The sequence below is a fragment of the Ranitomeya imitator genome, chromosome 3, assembly GCF_032444005.1.
Source record: "Ranitomeya imitator isolate aRanImi1 chromosome 3, aRanImi1.pri, whole genome shotgun sequence".
NCBI classification, from domain to species: Eukaryota; Metazoa; Chordata; class Amphibia; order Anura; family Dendrobatidae; genus Ranitomeya; species Ranitomeya imitator.
The window spans coordinates 131,691,642-131,711,517 of NC_091284.1; the positions used below are offsets into that span (position 1 = coordinate 131,691,642).

The 19,876-nt window shown below is 44.2% G+C and overlaps 1 protein-coding gene across 1 annotated transcript; it reads left to right on the forward strand.

Annotated features, from left to right (window-relative positions):
• Positions 1–6,666: 6,666 nt before the first annotated feature.
• On the forward strand, positions 6,667–10,703 carry SAT1 (spermidine/spermine N1-acetyltransferase 1). Its single transcript, XM_069761460.1, has 6 exons — positions 6,667–6,919; positions 7,274–7,325; positions 7,569–7,652; positions 8,805–8,906; positions 9,299–9,339; positions 10,219–10,703. Exons 1-6 carry the CDS (start codon positions 6,854–6,856, stop codon positions 10,387–10,389), a joined length of 516 nt encoding a protein of 171 aa, XP_069617561.1. The 5' UTR covers positions 6,667–6,853; the 3' UTR covers positions 10,390–10,703.
• Positions 10,704–19,876: the final 9,173 nt, after the last annotated feature.

Below are 19,876 nucleotides of genomic sequence, written 5' to 3' on the forward strand. Positions count from 1 at the left end.
TCTTTTTCTTTTTGGTTATTTGTATTTATATGCACTGAACCCTTATATGTGCATCCTGGCATCCCTTCTATTTTAGTGTTGGTTGCCTTATATGTTTTTGGGTTAATATCTGATTTTGTGCTGTGGTTTCCACAGACTATTTTGTTGCAGGATGGATTATCGTTCTAGAGATGCAACTTGGCAATCGGCAGTTGCTCAGGTCTTCGACAGGGACCCATCTAGTGTGCCCATTGATGATCGAGGGGATATTAATAATTTACAGACTCAAATTAAAAAATTGATGTACAAACGTACAAAATTATGGTGGAATAAGGCCTTTTTAGAGAATTACCTAAGAAAGAATCTTATCCCGCGTGGTCTGCGGATACAAATCTTTCCGTCCTTCCCAGTTTCTGATGAACAATTTATTACAGGATGGGAGGAGGTTTGCAATAAAGCATCCACTCAATTTATGCAATTATTGGTTAATTTTGGGAAAAGTTCCCTTTTGACTATTGAGACTGAAATTGATGCATTATATGCTAATTTCAAAAAGGTGGCGAGTGCCGATGTGGCACTAATGTTTAACACGGCTATGGACAAAAGTTCCATGGAATGGGAAACACAAATAAAAACTACCCATGCCAAGAAACTACTTCGTGACACGATGGACTTTCAGAATAAGACCATGTATAGATGGAGACGGAACTATCCTTTGAACAACCAACATAGGTCTCCTTCAGTGTCCTCGGCTTCGTCATCGGGGGATGTGTCTGACTCCTCCTCACACCCGATGCAAACTCGCTTTGGTAATAATGGTAGACGTAAATGGGAGAGGAAAACTTATAAGAACAAACATGGTCCATACCATCTTCCTCAAAAAAATACTTCGAAGGTAACTAATCTTTCCCTAAATAATACCCCAAAGGTAATTAACCTTTCTGAACATATTTTAAGTCCTGCTGAAACCTCTCTCCTTACTAAAGGCTTAACATTCTCGCCTAGTATGCAGTTTGATCCTTTCCTGGCTCTCAAGGATCTAAATATGTTTGCACGATCTTTGCTATTCAAGAAGTGGCATCATAATGAGGATATTCAACGCGCATTTCCATTACCTGAGGAACAGCTAGCATTACAAGACCTGGAGGATTTGGCCCGTGAGCAATTGAATCCGGCGTTGGGTAAGGTACCCCCCTCATTGCTCCCTAGGTCCAGAAAATTCCCCCCTTTGTCACTGTGCCCGAATGTTGATATTTTTGTTAAGCTGGTCTCCCAAGATTTTGGTTCAATTCCGACCCATATTAGACATGGTAATTTACCTTATGGGGAGACGCAGGCTCTAAAGAAGCTCAAACAACTTCGGGATGTGATCATTAAGCCAGCTGACAAAGGGGGGAATATTGTTATCTGGCCAACCAAACTGTATCTAGCCGAGGCACAACGCCTCCTTAGGGACCCCAGTTGTTATAAAAAATTAACATTCAATCCTCTAACCTCATTTAGAGAAGAATTGGCAAAAATCCTGCAAAAGGCACTCTCTGATGATATTATTACAACACAGGTCCGTGACATTTTGATGGGGCATGATCACTGCATACCAACGCTGTATCTTCTCCCTAAGGTCCACAAGCAACTTCAGACACCTCCAGGTAGGCCCATTATTTCAGGGGTGGGTGGGCTTACGGAGAACGTTGGGAAATATGTTGACTTTTTTTTAAAACCCTTGGTGGAGACTATACCTTCTTATCTTAAAGATACATCTGATTTTTTACAGAAGATAGACTCCATCCATGTTGACGAGGACATGCTTCTCGTCACATGTGATGTAGAGTCACTCTATACAAATATTCGCCACCAGGATGGTTTGAGGGCCGTTTCACACTTTCTTTCTACTACCAGCCTCTCCACCAGTGACATCGATTTTTTGGTTCTTCTTTTAAAATTCCTCCTCACACACAATTTTTTTCTTTTTAATGGGTCCTTCTTCCTGCAGCTCCAGGGAACAGCAATGGGCGCGGCTTGTGCGCCTTCGTACGCCAACCTGTTCCTGGGGCTGTGGGAGAGGGATCTATTCTCGTCAGATCATTGTTCATCGATGGAGCGGGTCATATTTTGGGCCCGCTACATCGATGACATATTTTTGATCTGGCGAGGGACTCCAGTCGAGTTACAGTCTTTTGTGCAGGAGTTGAATAATAATCAGTTGAATATTCACCTCACTTACAAATATGATTTTTCCCGCATTGATTTTTTAGATGTCCTGGTGGAGAGGAGTGTGGACGGGCTCCTTTTGACCAACGTTTTCCGTAAGGATACAGCTGTTAATGCATTGTTGCATGCTTCATCGTCCCACCCACCCCATGTCATAAGAGCGGTTCCTACTGGACAATTTCTTCGCTTGAAAAGAATTTGTACTACCAATGAATCTTTTGAAACTCAAGCTGAGGATTTGAAAAATCGCTTTGTGGACCGGGGTTACAGCAAAAGGAGCATCAAAAAAGCGTATAACAGGGCTAAACATTCAGATCGACAGCAACTCCTCTTTTCGTCTAAACCAATCAAGTTTTCAAATCAGGTTAGACTTGTTACACAATTCCATTCTCGGTGGGGGGAGATGACAGACATTTTGGCTAAACACTGGCCTATCCTTCTCGCTGACCCGGTCCTTAAACAATATTTGCCTCCCCATCCATCTGTCACGGCACGTAGATCCAAAAATCTTGGTGATCACCTTGTCAGGAGTTACTTTCAACCGGTGCCCCCTTTGCCACTTTTCCCTGGTGGTTCTAAGTGTAATCGTCCTCGATGGGGCTGCAAACCGTGCGGCAGCTGTATTGCGTGTCCGAACATCGACTCTGCCACTCACTTTTTTGCATCAGATGGTCGTGAATTTACCATTACGCATACCATCAATTGCCTGACCACAATGGTGGTATATCATGGGACATGCCCTTGCAATAAAATATATGTGGGGCTCACAACACGTGCCCTTAAATTGAGAGCACGTGAGCATGTCCGGGATATCTTGGCGGCTGCCAAGGTGGACAATGTGGAGTGTTTAAAGACCATCCCCAGACACTTTAAACTACACCACTCTTGTGATCCCTCTGGTTTCAGGATCAAGGGCATTGACCATCTTATAACTAACTTGCGAGGTGGGGATTTGAGTCGCCTTTTGGCGCAGAAGGAAGCACGATGGATATGGAAACTTCAGACACTCCATCCCTTGGGCCTTAATGAAACACTTAGTTTTGCCTCTTTCCTTTGATCGTCGTGGCCACACTTTTTAATTGGCATTGTTATTTGTTTTTATTAACTTTTCATTTGTTCCTTATTTTTAGATTTTATGTCTTTTTGGATTGATCATTATCGTGGGCATTTGACTGTGCACCATTACCTTTGGACTATATGGGACATCAATTTTCTATGAAGATCAAAGCACGTTATGCACTTTTACTTCTTACTGTTTGGATATATTTTGTATTCATCGCTGTGTACTTGAGACATGTTTGTCTTCACATGATTGCTGTCTTCTCTAATTTGTTTGTACACATTGTTACTGTACTGGTTATAATGTTCTGTGTTCTCTTTATTAGTTATATCTGGTACTGTTAGTTGCATTTGCACCTTTTGTACCAGTTGTATTTGTACCATTCATGTTATGCTGCACTTTGCACTTTAATTGTCCCTTAGTCTAGAGTTGTGTTCTCTTCCATTTGTCTCTCTTGTTCACTTGCCCATAATGGTTAATAATTGCGTCTTAGATTTTAATGGGCATTGTTAGTTTTTTTTGGCTTTGTTTTGCATGCCGTTCCTGCATGTACACATCTGACCCAGTGCGCATGGGCGCCGGCGCTCCGTTGCCAGGCGATGCTGACGGCGTCTTTTCCAGCTCGGCCGGATGCTTGCCATCTGTTCCGCTCATGTGATCTCACGTGGGCGTGTCCGATGACGTGGATCTTGGTCTTGCCTGACGCCCTCGGTGTCGCGCTGCCTTCTGGATGCGGCCGACAGCGCATGCGCCGACTCATGGGCATTTGCGTTACGGCGATTTGGATTGGCTGCCTTAGCCTTTAAAACCCTGCCGGTTACTCTTAATGCCATACCCCCGGAAGAAGGCACGGAGCCGAAACGCGCGTTGGGGTGGGTGGCACCTTGGTCTCCGCAGGTAAACCCCCTTTCAAGCTCATCTGTGCTTGTCCTCTCTGTACGGTCATAGCTTCCTTTTGGTGCCTTATAGTTGCTTGTATGTACCTAGGCACTCCCATAGACTCTGCACTGTTGCTTTTCATTTGGGTCATACATACTTACAGGTGTGCTATGGTTGTTATCCTTGTACTTATAGGTGTGCTATGTTTGTTATTCTTATACATAGGGTTGCCTAGTGGTCACCATGTTGCCACCCCTTGTGATGTGTTCCCTGTCGTTTGTCTTGTGCTCCTGTTCCGATTAGTGTTTTTAATATTTGTCTAATAAATTATTATATTTGTTATATTGGTTCTGCTGGTGCTTCTTTTTCTTTTTGGTTATTTGTATTTATATGCACTGAACCCTTATATGTGCATCCTGGCATCCCTTCTATTTTAGTGTTGGTTGCCTTATATGTTTTTGGGTTAATAAAACACTGTATACACGGGACTGCTCTGCTCTACACACTGTATACACGGGACTGCTCTGCTCTACACACTGTATACACGGGACTGCTCTGCTCTACACACTGTATACACGGGACTGCTCTGCTCTACACACTGTATACACGGGACTGCTCTGCTCTACACACTGTATACACGGGACTGCTCTGCTCTACACACTGTATACACGGGACTGCTCTGCTCTACACGCTGTATACACGGGACTGCTCTGCTCTACACGCTGTATACACGGGACTGCTCTGCTCTACACGCTGTATACACGGGACTGCTCTGCTCTACACGCTGTATACACGGGACTGCTCTGCTCTACACGCTGTATACACGGGACTGCTCTGCTCTACACGCCGTATACACGGGACTGCTCTGCTCTACACGCCGTATACACGGGACTGCTCTGCTCTACACGCCGTATACACGGGACTGCTCTGCTGTACACACTGTATACACGGGACTGCTCTGCTCTACACACTGTATACACGGGACTGCTCTGCTCTACACACTGTATACACGGGACTGCTCTGCTCTACACACTGTATACACGGGACTGCTCTGCTCTACACACCGTATACACGGGACTGCTCTGCTCTACACACCGTATACACGGGACTGCTCTGCTCTACACACCGTATACACGGGACTGCTCTGCTGTACACACTGTATACACGGGACTGCTCTGCTCTACACACTGTATACACGGGACTGCTCTGCTCTACACACCGTATACACGGGACTGCTCTGCTGTACACACCGTATACACGGGACTGCTCTGCTGTACACACCGTATACACGGGACTGCTCTGCTCTACACACCGTATACACGGGACTGCTCTGCTCTACACACCGTATACACGGGACTGCTCTGCTCTACACACCGTATACATGGGACTGCTCTGCTCTACACACCGTATACACGGGACTGCTCTGCTCTACACACCGTATACACGGGACTGCTCTGCTCTACACACCGTATACACGGGACTGCTCTGCTCTACACACCGTATACACGGGACTGCTCTGCTCTACACACCGTATACACGGGACTGCTCTGCTCTACACACCGTATACACGGGACTGCTCTGCTCTACACACCGTATACACGGGACTGCTCTGCTCTACACACCGTATACACGGGACTGCTCTGCTCTACACACCGTATACACGGGACTGCTCTGCTCTACACACCGTATACACGGGACTGCTCTGCTCTACACACCGTATACACGGGACTGCTCTGCTCTACACACCGTATACACGGGACTGCTCTGCTCTACACACCGTATACACGGGACTGCTCTGCTCTACACACCGTATACACGGGACTGCTCTGCTCTACACACCGTATACACGGGACTGCTCTGCTCTACACACCGTATACACGGGACTGCTCTGCTCTACACACCGTATACACGGGACTGCTCTGCTCTACACACCGTATACACGGGACTGCTCTGCTCTACACACCGTATACACGGGACTGCTCTGCTCTACACACCGTATACACGGGACTGCTCTGCTCTACACACCGTATACACGGGACTGCTCTGCTCTATACACTGTATACACGGGACTGCTCTGCTCTACACACTGTATACACGGGACTGCTCTGCTCTACACACCGTATACACGGGACTGCTCTGCTCTACACACCGTATACACGGGACTGCTCTGCTCTACACACTGTATACACGGGACTGCTCTGCTCTACACACCGTATACACGGGACTGCTCTGCTCTATACACTGTATACACGGGACTGCTCTGCTCTACACACTGTATACACGGGATTCCTGCTTCTATGGTTCTTCACACACAGAAAACAGCTGCATTGTGCTGTACGGGGCGCTAAGACCAAGTCTGCCACCGGGTGGCGCTGCCGAGCTGCCGATACTACCGCTCTCGTGAGTCACAGTTTCCGGGATCTGGACGTCAGAGATCACAGCCTGTAGGGCGGGCTCAGAAAGTTATGTAATTCACTTCTTATTGGCTGAAACACAAAGGGGCGGGACCAGACAATCTATAAATTTTGCAGCTGCGCCCTTGTCCTGACACTTCGTCGTCGGAGTTGCTACAGCACGGTGGCTAGTGTGCGGAGTCTCTGCCGGGTCAGGCGCCCAGACTGACTAAGGAGCGGAAGCCCCTGGGAAGCGAATGAAGAAACACCTTCTACTACTCTTCACATACAGAGGACTTGTGAGAAAAGGAAAAAAGAGCAAGAGACGAAAATGGCCAATTATATTATACGATCTGCCGTGCCCGGAGACTGTAAGGACATCCTGCGACTCATAAAGGTGCGAGGACTATGGCCGCCATCTCTCCTCCTGGCTGCAGGCTTTCCTGTCAGCATATTCTGGTGTGACCACAGCCTGGCAATCTATCACTCACTGCTCGTTTTTATAGGATCTTTTTTTTCTTGGCTAGTTAAACCAAGCAGCTGTTCGTCACACTGCCCCTCCAGGATTTTTTCAGTACTGCAGCTCAGTTCCATGTCACTGGAGTGGAGCTGCAGTACCAGACCCAACCAGGGAACAGGTGTGGTGCTGTTTCTACAAGAAAGCTGCAAAATTTAGTTGCCTCCTTTCTGATCTACTGGTCTGTTTTTAGTGTTTGGCAATTTGAGTAACTTTATTTTTTTTTTCTTTAAGGAATTGGCAAAATATGAAGAGATGGAGAACCAAGTGGTGTTGACTGAGAAAGGTATGTCTTGTGAAATGTCTGTGTACATCGGTAATCCAGTTGCTCGGAGCACCTGCGGGTGTTATTTTTAGACTTGGTATGGTGGGATTGTTTTGCTTTATGGATCCCAGGATGGGCGCTGTGCCAGTCTGGGTCCCGTGAGTCCCTGGAACACATCTATGATAAAGTGGCTGATTGGGAGGGGGAGGCTGCTTGTAAGTTCTATGTAACATGCAGAGCTAATCGTCTGTCTTCCCTGCTCAGATCTTCTAGAAGACGGCTTTGGAGAACACCCTTTCTACCACTGTCTTGTTGCTGAAGTACCCAAAGAGAACCAGACGGTTGATGGTAACCAGTTACTTTCTTTTGCTCCCTTTTTGATCCTTACGGCTTGTATTGAGCCTTGTGGCATTTCTTGTATTGACCCTCCTTGTGAGCAGTTGCAATATGTTAAATCATTTTCTCTAATTTGTCCCCAATCTTCAGGTTACAGTCTCTAGCTTCGCCATGTACATGGATGGCCCTTCCGTGTACATGGGCGGGTGGGGAGGTAACTAAAAGATCCGTTACACAATAACATAGATGAGCGTGAACCGAGGTAAGGCCACTAGGGACATCCATTCAAGAATAACCAACACGGCAGCTCAGAAAACGAGGGCTCTAGTGGAGAACAATGAGATTATTACAACTGCAGAACATTCCCCACATATCTTCCAAGTGCAATCTATTGCTAACTGGAAAATTTGACCTAGGGGGCAGTGTTGCCTGCAAGAAATCTATGCACCTTACAGTTCCATTGTGTGGTCATCAATGTTCAATTTTTTTTTTTTTTCTTCTGTAAGCTGCTTTTTTTTTTTTTTCTTTTTTTTCCCCTTCTCTCCTGTCTTTAAACATTTGGATTAACCTAAGCCATCCTTTTTTGGCGAGATTAAGATGTTAATGGTGCTGTGGTTTACTGTTCTGAACTGCCGTGTGAAAGGAAAACTCAATATATTTCTATAGTGGTAAATCCATGCTACCCTCAGTACGTGAATATTGAAATGTTAGGCTATGTGCACACGTTGCAGATTATTTGCGGTTTTCTAGCGTTTTCGCGCTATAAAACCGCAAATAATCTGCATACATTAAGCATCCTATCATTTTTAATGAAATCTGCAATTTCTGTGCACATGATGTGCGTTTTTCCGCATGAAAAACTCATTGCGGAAAAATAATGAACCTGCTCATTAATTTTGCGGTTTTCTTTGCGGTTTTCCCACTGTCTAATGCATTGGGAAATGTCCGGGAAAAACGCACAAAAACCGCGTCAAAAACGCATGCGGATTTCATGCGGCTATCTGCCAGAAATGTCCAGATTTTCTCAGGAATTTTCTGCATGAATTCCTGAACGTGTGCACATAGCCTTAATGTGACTTTTATTAATCTGTATGCATTGACTGGTATTGACGGATGGCGCTGTAGACTTTAGACTGCCTCCTAAATGTTTTGTTTCTTTAACAGGCTATTCGATTGTTGGGTTTGCGATGTACTACTTCACGTATGACCCATGGATAGGGAAGCTTCTTTATCTGGAAGACTTCTTCGTGATGAATGAGTTTAGAGGTATGGTTTTTATGCAAATCTGCACATTAAACTGTTTAGTGCTTTTACATTGCTGGCCAATCTTTAGCTCAAGTCAATACATGAGATCAATGGTGGTCCAACACCCAGCACCACCTCTGATCAGCTGTTAACATAGACTGTGGACTGATGTAAGCAGAACAGGACCACTCCATCAATGCTGTAGGTCAGCTTCTATTTTTAATGGAAGCTAATCAGGAGTACTCTACCACTCTATACCTCTACAGTATACGGTGATCTGCTACTGTTCACTTCTGGCTGGAGGCAAGACTAGGTGAATGTCCAACACTCTGCACCCCCTTCACTGAGCTACTATATTGACAACAATCGTTTAATCTGTTTTCTATGTTGACTATTTTCTTGTCTCAATCTAGGGTCAGGAATTGGATCCGACATATTCAAGCACCTGAGTCAGGTGAGTTATCTTTGACCTGACAAAGGCTTTTCCATTGGTAAAATGGACATTAATTTGGAAAGTGTTTAGGATTTTTCAGTAGTAAAGGTGTCATTTTCTTTTAGAGTTGATCATATGCTGATAGTGATCATTTGTTAAAATTGCAGCTTACAATTCCCAACCTAACAATCATATGCTTTAAAAGTATTCAATCAGCAGCAGAATACAGATGGGGAATGGAGTGTGAATTGGCTCTTATGTGAAGTGGACATGGGCGCATCAAGGCTTATACTTAAACATTGTGGTGGGCTATAGTGTCGTCTTTCCACAATACCCTATGGACCACCAATACAATACTAACAATTAGGTTGAGTATTGTCGATGTGGAAAGTTCATAAATGCATTAAAGTTCTTTAGCTCCATATTTCATGGTGCACTAGTGCTTATTATTATTATTATTATTATTATTATTATTATTATTATTATTACACTAACATATTACGCAGCGCTTTAGTTTGCACACATTATCACATCACTGTCCCCATTGGGGCTCACAATCTAGATTTTTCTATCAGTATGTCTTTGGAACGTGGGAGGAAACCAGAGTACCCAGAGGAGAACTTGCAAACTCCTTGCAGATGTTGTCCAAGGTGGGATTACAACCCAGGACCTCAGCGCTAACTACTGAGCCACCAGGCTGCCCCTATATAGAAAGTTTAGATGTTGGGCTTTGTTAAAACTTGGTTACATGTGTAAAAGCTGTGGAATTAATGGTGTTGTATACATAAATAAAATAACATGGTTACTAATCATTCACACTAACAAGTCCCATGATTCTGGACTTGTATGTAATCTTGGCCTATGTTTCACACCTAACTGACCTGCGCTCTCGCTCGCCAGATTGCCGTGAAGTGCCGCTGTAGCAGTATGCATTTCCTGGTAGCAGAATGGAATGAGCCATCTATCCGGTTCTACAAGAGACGTGGAGCATCTGATCTTTCCACCGAAGAAGGCTGGCGCCTCTTTAAGATCGACAAAGAGTACTTGTGTAAGATGGCAGCTGAAGAGTGAAGCCTGTTGTATCCCACAGGAGAATGTTAAAAAATAAAAATACTTTTGTTTGCTAGTTATGTAGTGTTTTACATGGTGACTAATTCAGAAACTTTAGTACCAGTGACATTGTAGCATGAGATTCACTCATAGCTCTTCGCCAATTTCCATTCTGACCAAGTTCGTTCTGAAAGCCCTCCAAACACAAGATCCTCAGTTGTGTAAATATAACTTCATTCTTGTAAGTCGTTGATTGTGTACAATGTACACACTGGTATTTAAGGTTTTTGTATAATTAACCTGTTTTTACGAATTAAAGAGCAGCACTTGTTCTATGTTCTCGTGGTGTCACATTTTTACAATTGGTGAATTCTTTAGGCTTGTGGATAGATGTGATCAGCTCAGACCCCCATCCTATGATGAATTCGAGAATCTCTAAAGTGTTAACAGTTTATATCTCACACCAATGTTCATTTCAGCCCTTATACTACAGAGAAGGTATAAAATTGCAAGAGCCACTTACCAGGAGTATAATGCTGGAGCGCATGAGGGCTGTTGGCACATCCATTCTGTATGATCCTGCTGGACCTGTGAATTTGGCGCTAGCCTTGTTGCATTGGATGTCAGTCACAGCAGAATGGCGATGGGAACAGCCCTGACACCAAGATTTAACCCCACCAATAATGCCTGGTGACTGGCATACAATGTTCTATAACTCTTGTGATTTAAAACTGACAATTTTACAAAGGTCTGGTTAAGTGTTTCACTGGCAATAACCTCCTGTTAATAGTTTGTTCAGTCTCTAGAATGTGGAAGCTATGCTATTTTAAAAGCTGCTTTAAAGGGAAGGTGCCACCAGTTTTCTTGTGTTTTTTTTTTTTTTTTTTTTTAAATTAAGCTTAAAATGGTAATTAATGAATTAATGCAATGTTTGCCCTGTTTGCAAACATTTCTATGTGAAAACTATTAGGGTATGTGTCCACGTTCAGGCTTGCTTCAGGCTTTGGTCAGGATTTTATGCAGGTAAAATCCTGACCAAATCTGCACCTGAGGTCACTGGCATGTCACCTGCGGTGTTCTTGCGTGTTTTTCTCATTGTAGCAACATGCTGCGTTCTGGAAAACTCACCGCATGTGCGTTTTCACAGCAAAAACGCATGCGTTTTTTCCTGCATAGTGGAGATGGGATTTCATTAAATCCCTTCCACTATGCTGTAACATCTGGACGCTGCGTTTTTGACGCTGCGGAAACGCAGCGTCAAAAACGCAGCATTTCCTGAACGTGGAAACATACCCTTATATATTTTTCTACAAATATACATATTTACCACTGGGGGGAGCATTTTCCATTTTAGACCTCAAGCAGCTATAGTAAGATTTAGCAGCTCTGCCCCAGGGATATTAGACCACCCAAAAAGGGAGGGAAATGGTGATGTCAGCAGTTACTACCCCAATTTTGCTGTTAACAGTAAGAATGATGAGCAGCATCACAGGGCAGCACCATTTTGTGTGTGAGTGCCCTGTGACCTGCTATCACCAGCAGTTACTGCATCAGAGGCACAGCTTGTTTACAGAGGAGCAGAACACAGTGGACTCGGCAGCATTTTTTGTGAATAACATTCTTGCCATCCCCCTTCCCCCACCCCTTAATCCCTGTTCTGTCAGCTGCCATACTCTCTCTCCAGGTGTCACCTCCCTCTCTGCAGGCTGTGAGTGCAGCTTACTGGAGATCACAGGGACTGTATGTGAGGGGGAGGGGAGACATGGCAGGAGAAACACACAGGGCAGTGTGTGAGGAGCAGAGGACGTGCCTGCTTGGAGTACAGAGGAGCAGTGAGGGCTTCTTCTGTCCTGCGATAGAGAGCACAGGGCTATAATAAAATGGCGGCTAGTCACACCTACAGCAGTGAGTCGTGCAGCCCACAGGGGCGTGCCCAGCTCACTGCTAATGCTGCTGCAATGTTACAGATATGGTCAGCGCCGGTCTATTATCTATGTCCATGGGGTGCCGTAATCGGACACTGATAGGGCCCTGCTACCGCTGCAAAACCAAGATGTCAGCCCCCAATGCATTCTTTAAACTCGTATAACACATGAAATCTGTTTCACATGAATTTCAAACTTGCTTATAGCAGCATGTTATGCTACATTACAGTGATTTATTAATGAAGACCAAACGCTCTACCTTCCCTTTAAGGAATTTTATGAACTCTGGATGCTGTTGACAGCAGCTTCTAGGGGTTAAACAGCAGTATCAATCAGTAAAAAAAATTGTCATGGGTTAATATTCATAAATGCTTAGAATGGCTGAACTCCCAATACAACTGTGTCCATTGAGTCTAGAAAAAGGGAATACATGACTCTTCTCTTGGGGTATTTCTGGAGTTACGTGCACACACTAAAAAGTCAATTCGCTAATCCTGGCGTTGTACCTTCCAGTCTTAATGAAGGTGTTGGGTACATACAACAGGCACACCATTTAATGCATTTTACACTTCAGTTGTGTGCGCGTTGCCAGAAATGTTATGCCAGTCCCAAACTGGCATAACATTTCAATTAAGCAGGCACTGCCATGTTCTGGCCACTAAAAGCTGCAGAAATGGGTGCAGGAAAGAGGGACTTCTATATGTAATTGGCATACCAGACAAAACACGATTGGCAACTGATAAAAAAATATTTAAATTACTAAACATGAGCAAATTTTATAGGATATAGAGGAAAAGGTAAGTGTTTAAGTGCAACTTCCATTTTTCTTTGGTGTGCATATCTTCCTACTATCAAATTGTGCAATTTTAGTAATATGGATTCAAATCAAAGTAAGACTAGATCCCAAAACAAAGATGTTTGTAGGCAGCAATTATGAAGTTAATACATTTTTCTAATAAACATCTATACATATTAATCTGGAGTAAGGTATGTGTGGATATGTTAAGTCAAACCATGACTAATTGGTGAAAATGGCCGTCAATACCTTTTACAAGGCTGGAAGGAGATCAGACAGGTGGATCTAGATCATAATGTATCACTGAACCGAACAGCATGAATGTTTCAAAAGGTGTATTTACCTGGATAGACGAATGAAGTCCAGTCCCTCTGCTGTCTATTAGGTTTTAGTCTGACATGAGTTAGGATTGTCATGCTTTAGGGCTAGTCTGATATGTTTGGGGTATGTGCAATTGATTATTTTGTCGCACTTTCAATAATCTGATGGTAACTGATTTGACTTGGGTATTTGATTTCTTATGTATAGCTACCTCTCAATCACTGCTTGGGAAATCTCAAGTAATGAGTATACTCGCTCATCACTAGCCTTTAGTCATTATGGAGATTGTAGTGGAAGTGACAGCTCACCAATGAGAGGACGCTTTAATCATGCCATACCTAGATGATTTTTTTGATTCTAGGCAGATCGGTCGAACATTGCAGATCCCAGTTGGCAGAGATCAGGGCTACCTTGTTGGACTTGGGTTGGCTACTGCATTTGAAATAATCGAGGCTAGAACCCCAAATGGTGCAAGTAGTCTTCTGGACTCATTGACCCAGGGTTGCGATGTCACAGAGGAGCGCTTGACTACCAAGTGTCAAGCGCATTAGTTAATCCTACTACAACTCTCAGAAAGAATATGTTGTTGGTGAGAACTCTAACCTGTATTCCAGTATTATGGGCTCAGACAGATGTCAGGACATTACAATGGGACATTCTATCAAATGAGTGCTTTAAAGGGACAGATTGAAGAGAGCGTAAGCTTTTCATTCTATGACCACTCAGTCTGTCCTTTGGTGGTTGGAGACAAAGAATATATCTAGTGTAATCAGTCCATTAGACAAATCAGATGTTGAGAGTCATTATTACAGATGCAAGCCCGCAAGGATGGAGATTTTGTGGTCCAGGGTCATTGGACAAGGGAGGAGAAATCAGGTTCCGCCAACCGAAAGGAGCTCCTGGCAATACAATTGGCCCTAAGGAAGCTCTTTTCATCTACAGTGACATGCTAAAGTTCGACTATTCAGAGACACCTGCACAAAATATGGCTTTCATGGAAGTCATCAGAAAAAACCTTTCCTGCAGCCTCACCTTAAAATTCAGTATCAGAAGTATGCAAAAATAATAACAATAATATGCAAAAGAACATCTAAACAAGCCTAATGCATTTTAGAAACAAGTCCTACGGACTGATAAGGTTAAAATAGAGCTCTAGCTACAGTGAACAAAGGTAGGTATGGAGAAAAAAAGACAATTTCAGGAAAAAGAGGATGGCTTCTACAAATGGATTAAGATCCTAAACATTTTATTATTATTATTATTATACATTTTTATAGTGCCATTTATTCCATGGCGCTTTACACTTGAAAGGGGCAAATATAGACAAGTACAATAAACATGAGCAAAACAAGGCACACACAAGTACATAGGGACAGAGGACCCTGCCCCGCAAGGGTTCACAGTCTACAGGGGATGGGTGAGGATACACTAGGAGAGGGTAGAGCTGGTCATGTGGTGGTTCAGCAGGCTAAGGATCAGTGCAGGTTGTAGGCTTGTCGGAAGAGGTGGGTCTTCAGGTTCTTTTTGAAGGTTTCCGTGGTAGGCGAGAGTCTGATGTGTTGGAGTAGAGAGTTCCAGAGTATGGGGAAGCACGGGAGAAGTCTTGTATGCGGTTGTGGGAAGAAGATATAAGAGGGGAGTAGAGAAGGAGATCTTGAGAGGATCGGAGGTTGTGTGTGGGTAAGTACCAGGAGACCATGTCACAGATGTATGGAGGATACATACATCAAAATCCACAATAGACTACCTGAAAAGGCTCAATCTGAAGATTTAACAATGGCCCTCACAGTCACCCGATCTGAGCATAATTGAAAATATGTGGCTAGTCCTCAAAATGGCGGTGCATAGATGTCGACCCAGGAATCTCACAGAACCAGAACAATTTTCCAGGAAGATTTGATGAAAATCCCTAAAATAAGAATTTAAAGGCTTTTGTCTGGCTACAGGTTGTAGGCTTGTCGGAAGAGGTGGGTCTTCAGGTTCTTTTTGAAGGTTTCCGTGGTAGGCGAGAGTCTGATGTGTTGGAGTAGAGAGTTCCAGAGTATGGGGAAGCACGGGAGAAGTCTTGTATGCGGTTGTGGGAAGAAGATATAAGAGGGGAGTAGAGAAGGAGATCTTGAGAGGATCGGAGGTTGTGTGTGGGTAAGTACCAGGAGACCATGTCACAGATGTATGGAGGATACATACATCAAAATCCACAATAGACTACCTGAAAAGGCTCAATCTGAAGATTTAACAATGGCCCTCACAGTCACCCGATCTGAGCATAATTGAAAATATGTGGCTAGTCCTCAAAATGGCGGTGCATAGATGTCGACCCAGGAATCTCACAGAACCAGAACAATTTTCCAGGAAGATTTGATGAAAATCCCTAAAATAAGAATTTAAAGGCTTTTGTCTGGCTACAAAAAGTATTTACAAGCTGTGATACTTTCAAAAGGGGGTGCTACTAGGTATTAACCATGCAGGGTGCCCAAACTTGTATTGGTCCAATTTCTTTATTGTAATTCTTAAAATGTAAAAAATTAAGAAAAAAAATGCCTAAAATACAAAGGAAATCTTTAACTTATCCCCTTTAGAGATCATTTAATCTTCACCTTGCATAGCTGTTCTCAATAACTGTCATTTTGACCAGGGGTGCCCAAATAACTTCTACATGTCACTGTATACAGGGGCACCATGTAAGGATCTTTCAGATGGTGGAAATCCATCTCTGATTATTAACACAACTCCACATATGGGGAAGGAGAACTGCAAAGCCGACATCCTGAGCCACATGCAGCTGAAAAAAGGGGAATCGGCTTTGAATCAAGTAATAATAATTTTATTTACTTAACATCAGCATATTCCACAGTACTTCACAATTAGGCGGTGACATATACAGACAGTAAATTCAATAAAAGGTAAGACAGTTTAAACAGTTACAGTGGGAGTGAGGGCCCTGCTCGTAAGCTTACAATCTACAAGGAAATAGGGGGCTAATATTCAACCAAATAATAGACTTGCGGGGGCTTCCATACATAGATCTATTTGCAAACAAGCAGAACAGGAAAGGCTATTTTCACACTTGCGTCGTGTGACGTCCGTCGCAATGCGTCGTTTTGGAGAAAAAACATCCTGCAAAGTTGCCCGCAAGATGCGTTTTTTCTCCATAGACTTGCATTAGCGACGCATTGCGACGTATGGCCACATGTCGCATCCGTCGTGCGACTGATGCTTCGTGTTTTGGCAGACCGTCGGCAAAAAAAAAGTTCCATGTAACTTTTTTTGTGCGTCGCGTCCGCCATTTCCGACCGCGCATGTGCGGCCGGAACTCCGCCCCTTCCTCCCCAGACATTACAATGGGGCAGCGGATGCGTTGAAAAACTGCATCCGCTGCCCCCGTTGTTCATTTATTTCACAACGTACATCGGGCCGACGCATGACGACGGCCCCGTACCGACGGAAGTGTGAAAGCAGCCAAAGTGAGGAGATTCTGTTCAGTGGATCCTATAGGAGGCCCACATATAGTGGATGCCCTTCCTAGTCAAATGGGACTTCCACATGACCTACGCCTTTCTGCCAGTGATGTTAATTCCAGCAGTCCTGAGGAGAAACAGGGAAGATCAAGGGAGGATAATCCTTATAGCCCTGTTTTAGCCCAAGAGATCGTGATTTTGGTGGATGAGGATGATGTCAGTCACCGAGCCGTGGATTGTACCAGGGATTTGGCATCCTCAATTTGCATTTAACACCAGGGAACTTGAGTGGGCACTTTAAAAGGATAGAGGGTTCTCACTGAACCTGTTCACAACCTTGCTACAATGTAAAAGGCAGTAAAGACAAAAATTTATGGCAAAAGGAAGTTTCTGATTAGCTCAGGGCAAGAGTAGAGGATGGAGTATCGGTCAAAGCCATTATGGAGTTTCTCCAGAAGGGACTAGAAATAGGGTTGTTTACTAGCACCCTTAAAGTCCAAGTGTCTGCTCTAGGTGCTCTATATAATTATGATCTAGCCACTAAAGGGTAGATATCTTGGTTCATAAAAGTTAGCTTTTGATCAAGACCAATTCCCGGTCAAAGAATACTACCATGGGATTTGAAACTGGTGTTTACAGTTTTAACCAATTCTCTATATTAATTCAACATCAGTTAAAATCCTGCCGTTGAAGACTAGCATAAAGGTGGCTCTGACTTCAGCACGTAAGGTTAGCAATATTCAGGCCTTGACGGTTAATCCCCCTTTTACACAGTTCATGGAAGATAGGGTGATCTTGAAACCAGACCCAGCCTACCTTCCCAAGGTGGCCTCCAAGTCCCATAGGAGTCAGGAAATTACTCTCCCTTCATTTTAAATTCATTTTAATTCTAGACCTAAAAATCACAAACCTAAAAATTATAAATACGAAAAATTCCATACTCTGGATGTTAGGAGATGCCTAATGAAATATAGCTTGGCCACATAATCCTCTAGAACAGACGTGGGCAAAGTGTGGCCTGCGGGCTACATCAGGCCCTCTGGCTGTCTCAGTCAGGCCCGCGGTCCGAGACATAATTATAATAATAATTTTATTTATATAGCGCCAACATATTCCGCAGCGCTTTACAAATTATAGAGGGGACTTGTACCGACAATAGACATTACAGCATAATAGAAATCACAGTTCAAAATAGATACAAAGAGGAATGAGGGCCCTGCTCGCAAGCTTACAAACTATGAGGAAAAGGAGAGACACGAGAGGTGGATGGTAACAATTGCTTTAGTTATTCGGACCGGCCATAGTGTAAGGCTCGGGTGTTCATATAAAGCTGCATGAACCAGTTAACTGCCTAAGTATGTAACAGTACAGACACAGAGAGCTATTAACTGCATAAAGTGTATGAGAACATGATACGAGGAGCATTTTTATTTATTTTTTTATGATAGGCCACACCAGGATCATTAGGTTAATGCATTGAGGCGGTAGGCCAATAGGAACAAATGAGTTTTTAGGGCAGGCTTAAAACTGTGTGGATTGGGGATTAATCATATTAACCTAGGTAGTGCATTCCAAAGAATCGGCACAGCAAGTGTAAAGTCTTGGAGACGGGAATGGGAGGTTCTGATTATTGAGGATGCTAACCTGAGGTCATCAGCGGAGCGGAGGGCACGGGTAGGGTGGTAGACTGAGACCAGAGAGGAGATGTAGGGTGGTGATGAGCCATGGAGTGCTTTGTGGATGAGGGTAGTAGTTTTGTACTGGATTCTGGAGTGGATGGGTAACCAGTGTAATGACTGGCACAAGGTAGAGGCATATGTAACGGTTGGTGAGGAATATGATCCTGGCTGCAGCATTCAGGACAGATTGGAGCGGGGAAAGTTTGGTAAGAGGGAGGCCGATTAGTAGAGAGTTACAATAGTCCAGACGAGAATGAATGAGTGAAACAGTAAGTTTTTGCAGAATCGAAAGTAAGAAAAGGGCGAATTCTAGAAATGTTTTTGAGGTGCAGATAAGAAGAGCGAGCCATCCGTGGGGCTGGAAACCAGAGGTCCATGGGCCGCACCTTGCCTGCCCGCTTGCTGTTTCTATAGGCAGGCGCTGAGTCGCTGACTGAATTGGTGGAGGGGGGGCCTCGGGCCACTTCCTCCACCAATCAGTGTGTGAAACAGCTGACGCAATGACGTCTGTGGTGTGTATGTGGTGTTCTTTTTTTCATGTGTATGGGATGTTTGGGTGGGCATGGGGAAGCTATGCGACGACTATGGGGGTGACATGCTGCACATGGGGAGGCTATCATGCAGTACATGGAAATGCTATGGGGGAGACATGTTGCACATGGGCAGGCTATGGGGGTGACATGCTGCACATGGGGAGACTATCATGCAGTACATGGAAATGCTATGGGGGAGACATGTTGCACATGGGCAGGCTATGGGGGTGACATGCTGCACATGGGGAGGCTATGGAGGAGTTGTGCTGCACATGGGGCGCCTATGGGGGTGTCGTGCTGCACATGGGGAGGCTATGGGGTGACATGCTGCACATGGGGAGGCTATGGGGTGATACGCTACACATGGGGAGGCCATGGGAGTGACATGCTGCACATGGGGAGGCTATGTGGGCCGCATGCAGCATATGGGGAGGCTATGGGGGTCCTCATACAGTATATGGGGAGGCAGTGTGGGACTCATGCAGTATATGGGCAGGCTATGGAGTCCTCATTCAGTATATGGGGAGGATGTGTGAGGCCTCATGCAGTATATGGGAAGACTGTGGACCTCAAGCAGTATATAGGGAGGCTGTGTGGGGCCTCATGCAGTATATGGGGAGATTGTGTGGGGCTCATGCAGTGTATAGGGAGACTGTGTGGGGGTTGTACTCAGGTTCAAATGATATATAGGGGGCCAGCATACTTAATTCTGCTCAATATTAAGTGATACAATTAATATTAATATAAGTATCAATAATATAATAATTATAATATATCAATTTTAATATTGAGTAGA